General features: G+C 45.9%; 1 protein-coding gene across 2 annotated transcripts in view; it reads left to right on the plus strand.

The window, feature by feature from the left end:
* Nucleotides 1-12,253, plus strand: part of WNT3A (Wnt family member 3A) — a 93,985-nt gene that overhangs the window by 40,663 nt on the left and 41,069 nt on the right. For both annotated transcript variants that reach the window (XM_038129647.1, XM_038129646.1), the window contains exon 2: nucleotides 10,627-10,868. In XM_038129647.1, coding sequence (XP_037985575.1) covers nucleotides 10,627-10,868 — 242 coding nt within the window. The remainder of the gene's footprint in view (nucleotides 1-10,626; nucleotides 10,869-12,253) is intronic.

Here is a 12,253-nt window from a genome sequence, read left to right on the forward strand (position 1 = left end):
CTTTGCAAAAAAAAAAAAAAAAAAAGAATCCAGTTGTTCTGTTGCAGCAGAAATTGCAGTTTCATTTGAGGAAAAAAATGGTTTTATAAGCAGTAAAAAAAGTCTGAGCTTTGACCTCGTGGCAGTCTTGTTGCTGTTGTAGTGCTAAATAAGAGTTGTTTTCTCTTTGGGCTCTGGTGTTGTCCATGTCCTTCCTCCATGTGGATTTTTTATTGTCTAGTACCAGCTCCTCTTTGGCTGCAGGTCTTCCCAAAGAGAGGGAAGGAGAGGATAAGGTGCTCTCTGCCTTCTGCTGCTTTCCACATTTTTCTAAAAGGTGGAATAAAGACCTGAAACCTCTTTCTGGAGGAAAGTTTGTCTTTCCTGACCTCCACTGATGTTCCTTTCCCATATGGCAGGACCAGGATCCAGACAAATATTCCCCTTAGTCCACTCTGGGACAGAAATGGTCCTCAAAGAAGGTGCAAGATGTGTTTTTGTCTATTTATGACTCTGGAACAGCTGATTCCCTATGGATCAGTCCTTGAGTCGTGCAGAGTTATTGAATGAGAGGAGAATTGTGACATTTCAGGCCAAAGGAGGAGCAGACTCCATGATGAATGAGTGATATGAAAGGAAGCACAACCATAATTTATAGCCAAGTACTTAGAAGGTATCTTGATGGATAGTGCAAGTAGATGAAAAGCCCTTTTGGGTTTGGGAATTTTTTTTTTTCAGTTCATTAGTTCAAAGTGAAGCAACTTTTTCATGGTAGCAAAATCAGGCATGTGATCAGAAATCCTTTTTTTTTCAAAAAAATTCCTAACACTTCACTTAGCTTTTGAGGTTCCGACTATTTTAAGATAAACATAAAAGGTTTTTACACAAAATACAATTGCTTGCAAATCCACCCTCAATAAAACTGTTATTTTTACACTGGTCAGAAAAATTAAGCTTATTGTGAGTGTCTGGCAAATATGCCAAACTCAGAAGATTTCAGTGTGGATTTTTTTTGTAGTGTAAAAACACTGTGCCCGCTCCTAGCTGGCAGTTTTGGTAGAGTTGATAAAGCAATGTAGGAGTTTGCCCTTCCTCAGATGTTCAAGATTTGGACACAGTGACAATGAGAAATGGCAAAATTCCCGGTGAAACTGGAGCTGTGCTGTGGGTCTGCGAAGGAAGCAATCCCTGAGGTTGCCCAATCCAAACTTCTAATTTGGTATCGATAATTACATTTAAAAAAAAAAAAAAGCACATAGCAGTGTGACAAGTTCCTTATTGACTGTCTGGGTGCAATAAAAGTCCTTAAACACATGCTCAGTTTCAAATATGTGCTCAAGCCCCGGTGTTAACACGAGGAACTGGCTGAAGTGCTTCTCTAAATCAAGGCTTCCTGCATTTTCCTTGGGAGTATTTTATGACCAGAACAAAAAGTAGTTGTAGGATTCATTAGAGGGAAAAGAAAAAAAAAAAAAGAAAAAAAAAAAAAGAGAGAGAGTGCAAAAGGAAGGAAAAACAAAGAGGAGGAAACTTTATGGCTCCGTAAACAGCTGTAAGCAATGTCTCTGGTCGGGTCAGACCGGTCTGAGTTGACAAGGCAGTGTCTCCAATTATATAGCATGCTGTAGCCTGTAAAAATGAAATCAATTTGTTATTTTTCTGGGAGAACATTATAGCGTGAGTTCACACATTTGGTGAGCCTGATGAGTCAGTGAAAGCCAGAGGAGGAACTCAGCCCTGTGTGTGTGTGTGTGTGTGTGTGTGTGAGGGTCTGTGTGTGCTCAGCACGACCCAATGCATATTCACAGCACCTTCTCCAAGGAAAGGGTGAGAAATGTCAGTGATTTGCTTGACCAGAGCAGTGGACAGTGAAAATCCTGCTGTTCTTACCCAAAACCTCAAAATGACGGCGCTCTCCATCCGCGGTTCTCATTTCAAAGTTGGCTTCACGGCGGAGGAGTTTCAGGATAAAATTCCCCCAAGCACTTAAGCACTTAAGCAATTTAGAAGTCCAAATCCAATCTTTGCAGGGATCTGAGGTCTTTGAGCCCAGTCCTCCAAGGTATTTAGCACTGACATAGCCCAGGCCAGACCTCAGCGCAGGGGGATGAGCCTTAATGAGAGGTTTGAAACCACAATATGTACTTTATATTGCTGAGCATTTAAAAAAGGTTCAAGTTGGGATGCTTTAGGGGTGGGGAGGGGGAACTCAGAGCATTAGGACTAGCCACAGTCCTAATTATTATTGAAATTCAGAGTAGGAGCCTAAATATCTTGACATTGTGTAGGCATTTTTCATTGCCTAATATGTTGCTTTATCCCTTCCCTCCATTCCCCTAATTTAGAACACCTGACCCAGAAAATTAGAGCTATTTTCACCTAAAACTTCATTCCAGTGCCCAAGTTATATAAGCATTGTGCTGGGGAGAAGGAGGCAGGTTCTTTTCCAGGCCAGCCCGTCGTTGCCTCACAAACACACATTCTTTCCATTTGTCATGAAACCCTGAGAGGGGTTAGGCTGGGAGAAGTCAGAAGTAAGGCAGCAAAGGTGTTTACATGAAACTTTAAATTACTCCCCTTTCATTTGCAAGTAACTGTTGTTCCTCGTCCCAGGTAAATTTATCCATCAGCAATATCATTAGATGAGTTCATTATAACCACGAGATTTACAGCGCTCATAAACTGCAGTGTAGGTGGCAGATTAAAATGTTAAGGCTTATACATCTCTAAAACCCTGCACTGCCATCCTGGCACGTTTTAGGAGATAAATGGAGCTGCATGGAGGCAGATCTCGAGTGGGGAGACCTCCAGGGAGCAACCCCAGATGTAGGATGTGGTATGGAAGCAACACCAGGGTCACTGGGACCTGGATCCAGGCTTGAAAACGTGGTTTGAGGGGCCATTATTCTGCTGCCCGGGTTGTTTTTCAGATGACATGTGTAGCAAAGGAGTTAATTGCCTTGGGTAATTAAAGAGTTCCAAAGACTTTTTCCAAGGAACTGGGTTGTTAATACTTGTATTCTCTCTCCTCCTCTGTTCTGTAGATCCTAAGGGAAGACAAAGTCAAAGCAACATCTCTTGCACTCAGAGTGGAAGGTGCTGAGTGTTGTGGTGTGCCTTAGTTCCTGTGGGAATTCGCTGTCCCGGCCAAACCTCAGCTCAGGGAATTTTGCTTTCTTAGCACCCACTTGAAGCTGCCACTGAGCTTATTATTTTTCAAATCCAGCCTCAAACCACTCTAAATAATCTGTCGTGCTCCATGTTAGAGATAGCAAAGACCTTCCTTGGCCTCCCAGCTCTCCAAGGATTTCTGAGATTCTGCCAAAAAAAAAAAAAAAAAATAGGGTGAAATTCCTAATTCCTGCTTTCAGCTTGGAAATAAAAAAGGTGTCCAGTTTATGCTCCTCATTTTTCCACAGCCAGTGCTGCCTCCTGGGCACATCCAGTGATTCAGCCCACCTATCTGAGGCATCTCTCTCAGGATGGGCCGAGCTGCCCTCTGGAGATGCTGATCTTGCTCCATGGACTCGGGGAGACAGCGAGCTTGGCCGAGATTCCAAACTCTTAAATGGTCAAAGTGGGGTGAGGTGAGTCCCACGCTCAGAGATCCTCTGATGAAAGGTGCTGCAGAAACACAATGCTGCCGCATCATCACCATCACCCTCGTTGTTATTAATGCAGGGCAAGGGTGAGGGAATTATTATGGGAGAAAAGTCACCTCCAAACCTCTGTGTGTTTGCAGGATTGGACTCGGCCACAAAATTATGTGCATACTTTCGGGGTTAGAGGAGAAAAAAGGATTTAAATATAGCCCTTGTGCTGTTCTTGGAGATGAATGTAGAATTATCCAGCAAGAACAGTTAACCCAGTAGGTTGCAGCCTTTTTCTTTTCCAGGAAAAAAAAAAAAAATCTGGAAGGACAGACACCTGTACAGTGAATTTGTGCTAACAGGCTTAGATTTCTTTTTGTGAACCTCTTCGAAATGTCTTAGTCTTGATAGTGAGATGCCCAGAGCCAAACGTTGAAGACCCCACTGCAATCAATGTTGCAGTCATAATTTCTGAATTAAAGTATGACACTTTGTATTTAGACTGCTTAGGCCTGAGTTTGATTGTTACTGGTCCATGCAAAATAAAAAACATCCCCCAAACTGAAAAAATATCTTTCATCAGAATCAGTTACTTGATTCATGTCTTCCAGAGCCAAACCTATCATTTTGCTGATCTGTGTTAAGGTGGTTTCCAAGTTTTCAACTAAAACAACAATTAAATTTTTTGTTACCGTCCACATTTTGTAGTTGCTTGGGTTTGGGATAGTTTTAATGTCACAGAAGAAAACCACTTTGATGCAGGAGGAACATTAGTGAGCAGAACAATTTCCTTTTCCATTTAAAATAATGGACAAGGTCCATTAAATGACAAGGTCCTCTTCTTTTCTTTTCATTCTAAAATATCTCTAGGTTTTGTTTTCACAGTAAAACAGAGAAAAAAAATCACAGCCTATGCTGGAATATTGGTATTTTGTGTGAAAAATAAGGCCATTCAGCAAATGTAGAACCAGAAGTTTTTTTTCCTGTCTACAGACCTGGCCTCTGGGCTGGTGGTTCAAACCATAGAATCATAAGATCATAGAATGGCCTGAGTTGGAGGAACCTTAAAGATCATCCCATTCTGCCCTTGCCATGAGCAGGGACACCTTCCACCATCCCAGGGTGCTCCAAGCCCTGTCCAGCCTGGCCTTGGGCACTGCCAGGGATCCAGGGGCAGCCACAGCTTCTCTGGGCACCCTGTGCCAGGGCCTGCCCACCTTCCCAGGGAACAATTCCTTCCCAGTATCCCATCTATCCCTGCCCTCTGGCAGTTTGAAGCCATTCTCCCTTGTCCTGCCACTCCAGGCTCATCAATTTTGTCTCTCCATCCTTCTTGTGGGTCCCTTCAGGTCCAAGAAGGCCACAGTGAGGACACCCTGAAAGTCTTCTCTTTTCCAAGCTGAACAAATACAACTCTCTCGGCCTTTCCTTGTAGGAACCATGCTCCATCCCTCAAATCAACTTTGCAGCTGTTTTTTGGGCTCGCTCCAGCAGGTCCATGTCCTCCCCATGTGCCTAACCAAGAGTCTCATGAGCATTTGTGTGTCCAGAGTGGAAAAGACACAGCTGGTCCAACTCCATCTCCTGTTCCTGGCCTCATCCTCTGGGATATCCTTCCCAGCTTCCAGATGTCCATGTTAGATGGACACCACACTCTGTCTGTCTTGTGGCAGCCCTGTGTGGTAAGGGATTTTGGGAACTGACCTACAGACCCTTCCCCAGCAGCCTCTTGACATTCAGTGCCATTAGCCATGCATGGCAGCCCCCACTTTTGGAACCTTCACAGCCTTCCAGCTGCTCATTTCTCAAAAAAATACCCCAAAAAGTGGTTTTAGGCAGCCTCAGATGCATGGTCAGCTTGAAGGGTTATGGTGAGAGATGGGAGAGGGTCTATTTGGGATGTTGTAGGATGGAGTGGGGGCCGCCCGCTCATCACCAGAGCCCCTCTGGTGCCAGGAGATGTGAGACAGCCCTTGAGGGGTTTTCATTACAGCCTTTCACAACCTATGGACACTTCTCCAGCCATCTTCTCAATTTCAGCATTTTAGGATCACAATACCACAGATGTATGGTGAAAATACATCTTTCTAGAGAAACCATTTTACACAATTTGTCCCCTCTTTCATCACTGAAATTCTGAAATTCTTCTAAGGGATGTGGCACCACAGAGAGGTAGCCAAAATGAGGTAGGAAGGAACAGGGGCTGAGCTGAACCTCTGGAGAGCTGGATGGATTATAAGAAAGGATTTGGAGGAGATGTGGCATCTTGCTGTTAGGAGGTTCTCTGCAAAGGGAGAAGGACTTAAGGCATCTACAAGAGAACATAAATCCCCTCTGTTATGAGCAGATGGACATCCTTTGATTTGACTTCTTCACCAGGACTAGCTGGACAAAAGGAGCAAAGTCACTCCTGGTGCTCAGTTTGTAACATTTGGTGGGATTTAAGTGCCCTCAGGGTCTTACCCTGGGTCATTTGGCAAGTTGCACCCTTGCTGTTCAGCGTTAATAAGTGAAGATATTTTCCCTGTGTCAGGGACCCAGGAAGGATGTCCCTGGAGGAAGCTCTCAAAAGGCCTCTCCAGGATGAATAGCAAAACAAAGCTCAGGAATGAGAGAATTCAGGGAGAAACAAGCAGCTGTAGGAGTCTCCGCACGCTGCTCCTGATGTGTCAAGGACTTTTGACACGCTGAGAAGGTGGTGACCTTGAAAAGTCAGCAGAGTGACGCTGTACAGTGAGGTCATCCAGAGCTGAAACCTTCTCTTTTTCTGAAGAAAAGCTCTGGGCAGGTATTTCCTGCATATTTCTCCCTCCTACCCTGGCTGGGGTGTCCATTCCGAGAGGGAGGGTACATGTAATTTATTAAGAAGGTGGCCAGGTACTTATTTACAACGGCTCTGCTGAAGGAGCAGATAGATTGAGATAAGGGAAATGAAGAGCTCTCTAGGTGTGTTGGCAAAGAAAAATGCTCACTGGAGGTTGAATTAAACACTTCAGGGCATGCAAGGCTTAAAGATAAGCTAAGAACTTTGGCTGTGGACATACAGAGCAGTGTTTTCATGGCTCCTCCTGCGCTAATGGGAAGAAAAGCCTGATTGGTTTGAAAGGAACAACTCTTTGACCCTTTCCCTTGGTTCAGACTTGAGCAGAGCCTTTTCTGGACATGAGTGTGTTTGCAAAAGTGAGAGCTTCAGGAATTCTCCAAGGAAAAGGAGAGGCTGGGGTCAGTGCATCCAGGAAGTGTTGGTGCTCAGGGAATTTGAAGGTGATGCCTGGTTAGACACTCGGCCCATTTCTCAGCGCCACATTTTCAAAATTGCCCACATGAAGGAGATTGTTTGGGAGGAGAACTCAGGAGAGTGGAAACATGCAAATGCCAGGTTTGATCATTGGAAACAGTGAGGAAAAAAATGAATGATGGGAGCTACGAGAGAGTTGAGCAACACTGAAAAGAGATTCTGATCTTTATAGACTTTCCCAATCTTTTCTAAAGGTTTGGTTGTTGGGCTGTTGTTGGGTTTTTCTGGGTGGAGGAGAAGGTTGGAAGGTTCATGAGGTTCCCACCTGATGATCAATAATAATGACAGGGAGCTGAAAGAACTGGGTTCTCCTAAAGATAAATTGACTGTAGAGAGGGAGAAAGTGTTTACACCTGGCAGCAAAGAAGAAACCAAAAGAGGGTGCTCGGGGAGATGTTATCACACTCCAGGAGCTGCGAGTGAGCCAGGAGCAGGAGGAGGAGGAGGAGGAGGAGAAGGAGGAAGGTGCTCAGCTCTGCTCAGCAGCAGAGCCACTGCTCATGGGGAGATGTTTTGAGATTCCACCCTGCACCTCCAGCTGAGAGTCAAGTGACTCCACAGTGTCCCATGAAATGCCAAATTTGCGTTGCACCGTCTCAGGGGCTGATGACACCTTGAGAACAAGGCTCTCGCTGGAGATTGTCTTTTGCAGATTAAACTTTCCAGACTATAACACAGATCAAAGTGAGGTGTGACTGTTTCCCTGCTGTACTGAGCAGGGAGCAGTGTGAAAAAGCAATTAGAGGTATTTCTATATGTTTTTGGGGTTTTTTAAATCTTAGATAATCTTCCCAGGAACGGAAACGAATAGTTGAGGGCACTAACCTATAAACTCCTTTTCCTGTGACTGGTATTTTCATTTTACCACTGTAGTAACCACCAGAAAAACCAACCCAGAGACAGGCATGAGTTTGGCTGTTCATACGATTAAAGTCTATGAGGTTGGAATCCTAAACTTCATCAGGGTCCTACTGATGGAGCTCAGAAAAGTTCTTCTGGCTTCACAACCTGCAACAGGCTGATGGTAACCCAGTGGATGCTTTGTCTCTGTTGGGAACTGGGTAAGGGACTTTGGAAGGCTTTGGGGAGCATGTTGGTGACTGCAGTTGATGTGGCAACAAACTCTACAGCTGTTCCCACCAGAGTTAACCTCAGAAACCAGAAAACGTCCACATTTTGGACTCTCTGTAGTCAGTGGCTGAAGGATGAGTAGGAACAAGTAAACTAAAGTTTTTCCCTGGAGACTTCAATGAAGGCATCTCTCCAGATGGTTTACAGAGATAGGACCACTTACCTCCCAGTCCTAAAGCTGGGAACACCTCCTAAGTCCCAGTCTTGTGGGAGATCAGTGGATTAAAATTTGGGTATGTGGCACCCTAAAACTCAACAAGGCAACAGAGGCAACACTCAAGAAGTCCTCTGAAGCCTGAAGCAGTGTATCAGAAGGTGTCTTTAGCCCAGAAGTTTTGGCCCAGTGCTTTGTACAATATTTAACAGTGAAACAAAAATGTACAGTTGGCATGGGCTCCATTTCACAGATGGCTTTCTGCCATCTGTGCACCCTGAATTAATCTAAAGCTCAAAAACCCCCATATCTAGCCACTGAGATAAGGAAAATGAGTTTAATGGGTCCTTTCCTCAGTTTTCTCCTGTGGGTTCCTGCAGGAGCCTGCAGGTACTTGTCTCCTTCCTCCAGCTGAGGTCTCTGCATGGCCTTCAACCCAGGGCTGAACTTTCCTGGGTGGGACAGTTTCAAGGAACTTACCCATCCTCAGGGATGTCAGGGATCATGGCGTGATTCACCTGGAGACTCCCAGCGTGCAGACATGCCCCAGCCACCCAGGGGGGTTTGAGTCTCGCCAGCACAGCCGCTGGGGGCAAGGCCATGATTCACCCCGGCCCAAAGCACACACCTCAGCTGGGCAGGGGAATGGAAATGTCTGCTACTCTCTGATTGCAAAAGCAGCCTGGGGTGAGCAGATCAGCTGGAGACACCCCAGCAAGCATTGGAGTGTGGGTGACAGGGACACAATTTTGGGTCAGGGTGAGCTGCCTTCCCCCTTTTAATGCAATGGGAAAAAGGGGCGCCTCTGGAGGGCAGTTCATGCTGTTTGTCTCAGCCTCCCTCCCTGGGGCAGGATGAATTGTCCTCCAATGTTGAGATTATTCATCTCCCAGAAGTCCAGCAGAGGTGGAAAGAGGCATCTAAGTTTAGGAAATCAGCTGGAAATCCTTTGCTTTTCCACACACCTTCCACCTTGTCCATTTGAAGTTCATTTAGCAGAGGGCACGTTCTTGGCTGAGCTGATTATCCAGGTTCTGAACTCCTAGCTGGAGCCATTTGGGATCCAGAAATGGATGAACTTATTTGCCTGGAAAGGATGGATTTGTAAGGATTAATCTGCAGTTAGCAAAGCCCTTGAGATGTGGCTCCTGACCATGTGAATGTCACCTTCTTCTCACTTCTGTCCCCTCTAGACCAGATCCCCACCAGGAAAGGAGTTAATTGGCTGCAAGGACCCTTCTCTTGAAAACAAAGTAATTTAAAAATAATTTTTATCCTAGCCTAGAGAACTGCTAAAGTCAAGCTAATTTTCTCCTGGACTTTGGCAACAATAGAATTCTTGTGTTATTTTTTAAGTCAGAGCAAAAGAGAGTGAAGGCTTTATTCCCTGACAGCCCTGTTGATAATTTAAACACACCAGGCTGTTCCCAAATGAAAACCACACAGCAAAAAATGAATGTAAACAGAAATACACACTGCCCAGGCAGGTTCCTCTTTGTCATTAATTCAGGGCAGAAAAGACAATCAAGAGATTTAATTAGAAGAAAAGGAAATTATACTCTAAAAATCCCTTCAGTTTTAGTAATCAAGGTTATTATTAGAAGCACCAGTAAAAAAACACTTTAAAAATCTATCTAATTAGCTGCATATCTGCTGATCTCCCTGCAGAGCTGACTTGTTTGTCTCCAAGGCTTCACCAACATAAATGTTCATGGACACTCCTTTTAAGATTTCATTGGGCTGAGCACAGAGTTTGCAGTCAAGTTTAATTGGGGTTGGTTTTTGGCTGTTGGTTTGGCTTTAATTTCGCTCCCCTCACTTTAACCAAAGCCCCACAGAATGATGCTGCTCCCCTTCCCAAATTATTGGTGCTGCCTTTCCAAAGACTCGGAGCTTGATGGTTTCAGCTGCTGGAGTTATTCCTTTGGGTAGCTCCAAAAGTGCTTTGACTCAGCTGCCAAAATTTCCTATAAATACCTTGTAGAGGTGTGCTTGTGTCTCAAAGAAAGAAATGCATGTCTGACCCCCTGGTGCAAAGGAAATTATCTGGGAAGGAAGGATGTGTCGGAAGGAAGTGTCGGAAGGAAGTGTCGGAAGGAAGGAATTGTCGGAAGGAAGGAAGGAAGGAAGGAAGGAAGGAAGGAAGGAAGGAAGGAAGGAAGGAAGGAAGGAAGGAAGGAAGGAAGGAAGGAAGGAAGGAAGGAAATATTTCACAGCACAGTGAAGGATTAAGGCTTTGGGGGGGATAGAGAAAATGGAAGGAAGATATTAAAACCATTTTTGCCTTGCTGGGCCTGCAGGGAACTGCAGGAGATCTTTTTTTGGGGAAGGATAACAATGAAAACGGTATTTTCTGGTGAGGAGGAATTCAGGGGAACTAAAGATGTTGATTTTCTGTCCCCATTCTTCTCAACCAAGCACAAAGGTGAAACCCAGCCTGACAGCATCTCTTTCCCTCTGTTCTTCTTGCCCAGGTCCCTGGCCATTGGTCACCAGTACTCCTCCCTGGGGACTCAGCCCATCCTGTGCGGGAGCATCCCGGGCCTGGTGCCCAAGCAGCTGCGCTTCTGTCGGAACTACGTGGAGATCATGCCCAGCGTGGCAGAAGGTGTAAAGATTGGCATCCAGGAATGCCAGCACCAGTTTCGAGGGAGAAGGTGGAACTGCACCACTGTCAACGACAGCTTAGCCATCTTTGGGCCCGTGCTGGATAAAGGTGAGTGAGGAGCTACGTGTTTGGGAAGATCTGTGGTGGAGTGGCAGCAGAGATCCTGAGAAACCTCCTGTGAACTCATTCCCTTCTGAAAAAAAATCCTGTAAAATGTCCTGCAAGAGACAGGGCTTGAGCTGGATAAAGGAGTGGGGTTAGCTCAGCTCCAGCTGGGAGCAGGAGGTTGGGCTAGAGACCTCCATGAGTCCCTTTCAGCATGAGTTATCCCATGATCCTGCACCCTGGGAATGAGCACAGAGGGTTACTGTGTTTGCAGTGCTCAAGCTGGACCCGGCTCCTTTTCTGACCCCGTGCTGTGATTTCAGCTCTCTAGAGTGGCAGAGGGGAAATGATGGGCTGTTGGGGATGGTTCCTAGAGACTGGACTTATCAGATGACAGCATTTTTATACTATTATGAAATACAATGAAAATCAAAGGCCTGAGGAAATCACCATCAATTAATGCTTCTGCTTTCCTTGGTTGTGAACACAGTAAATTAGGACAGAGTGCAAATTTGGGCAACTGTTTCTGCACCCCTTGATAGAAGTGGGAACTCTTTGAAATTTTTTGCCCCAGGTTGTTGAATCTTGTGAGATTTAAGCCCTAAGCTAAGCCTGAGTATCTGGTCTTTTCCCTTATAAGTTGGTAGGAGCCTGTGAGAATTCCATTATCCTTCTTTGAACCTGTTGGGTGTCTTTTAAAACCTGGTCCTTTAAAAACCTGGTCCTGCTGGTCTCACTAAGTCTGGGATAAGTTTTGCCTTTCCCTTTAGCACAAAAGGTCCCTTCCTTCCTTCCTTCCTTCCTTCCTTCCTTCCTTCCTTCCTTCCTTCCTTCCTTCCGCCACTTCCGCCACTTCCGCCACTTCCGCCACTTCCGCCACTTCCGCCACTTCCGCCACTTCCGCCACTTCCTTCCGCCACTTCCGCCACTTCCTTCCGCCACTTCCTTCCGCCACTTCCGCCACTTCCGCCACTTCCTTCCGCCACTTCCTTCCGCCACTTCCTTCCGCCACTTCCTTCCGCCACTTCCTTCCTTCCTTCCGCCACTTCCTTCCGCCACTTCCGCCACTTCCTTCCGCCACTTCCTTCCGCCACTTCCGCCACTTCCGCCACTTCCTTCCGCCACTTCCTTCCGCCACTTCCTTCCGCCACTTCCTTCCTTCCTTCCGCCACTTCCTTCCGCCACTTCCTTCCGCCACTTCCTTCCTTCCTTCCGCCACTTCCTTCCGCCACTTCCTTCCTTCCACCACTTCCTTCCTTCCGCCACTTCCTTCCTTCCGCCACTTCCTTCCTTCCACCACTTCCTTCCTTCCACCACTTCCCTCCTTCCCTTCTTCCCTCCCTCCTTCCTTCCTCCGTCCTTCTCTCATATAAATGAGGAAGGAGCAT

Source organism: Motacilla alba, chromosome 2 (assembly GCF_015832195.1).
Source record: "Motacilla alba alba isolate MOTALB_02 chromosome 2, Motacilla_alba_V1.0_pri, whole genome shotgun sequence".
NCBI classification, from domain to species: Eukaryota; Metazoa; Chordata; class Aves; order Passeriformes; family Motacillidae; genus Motacilla; species Motacilla alba.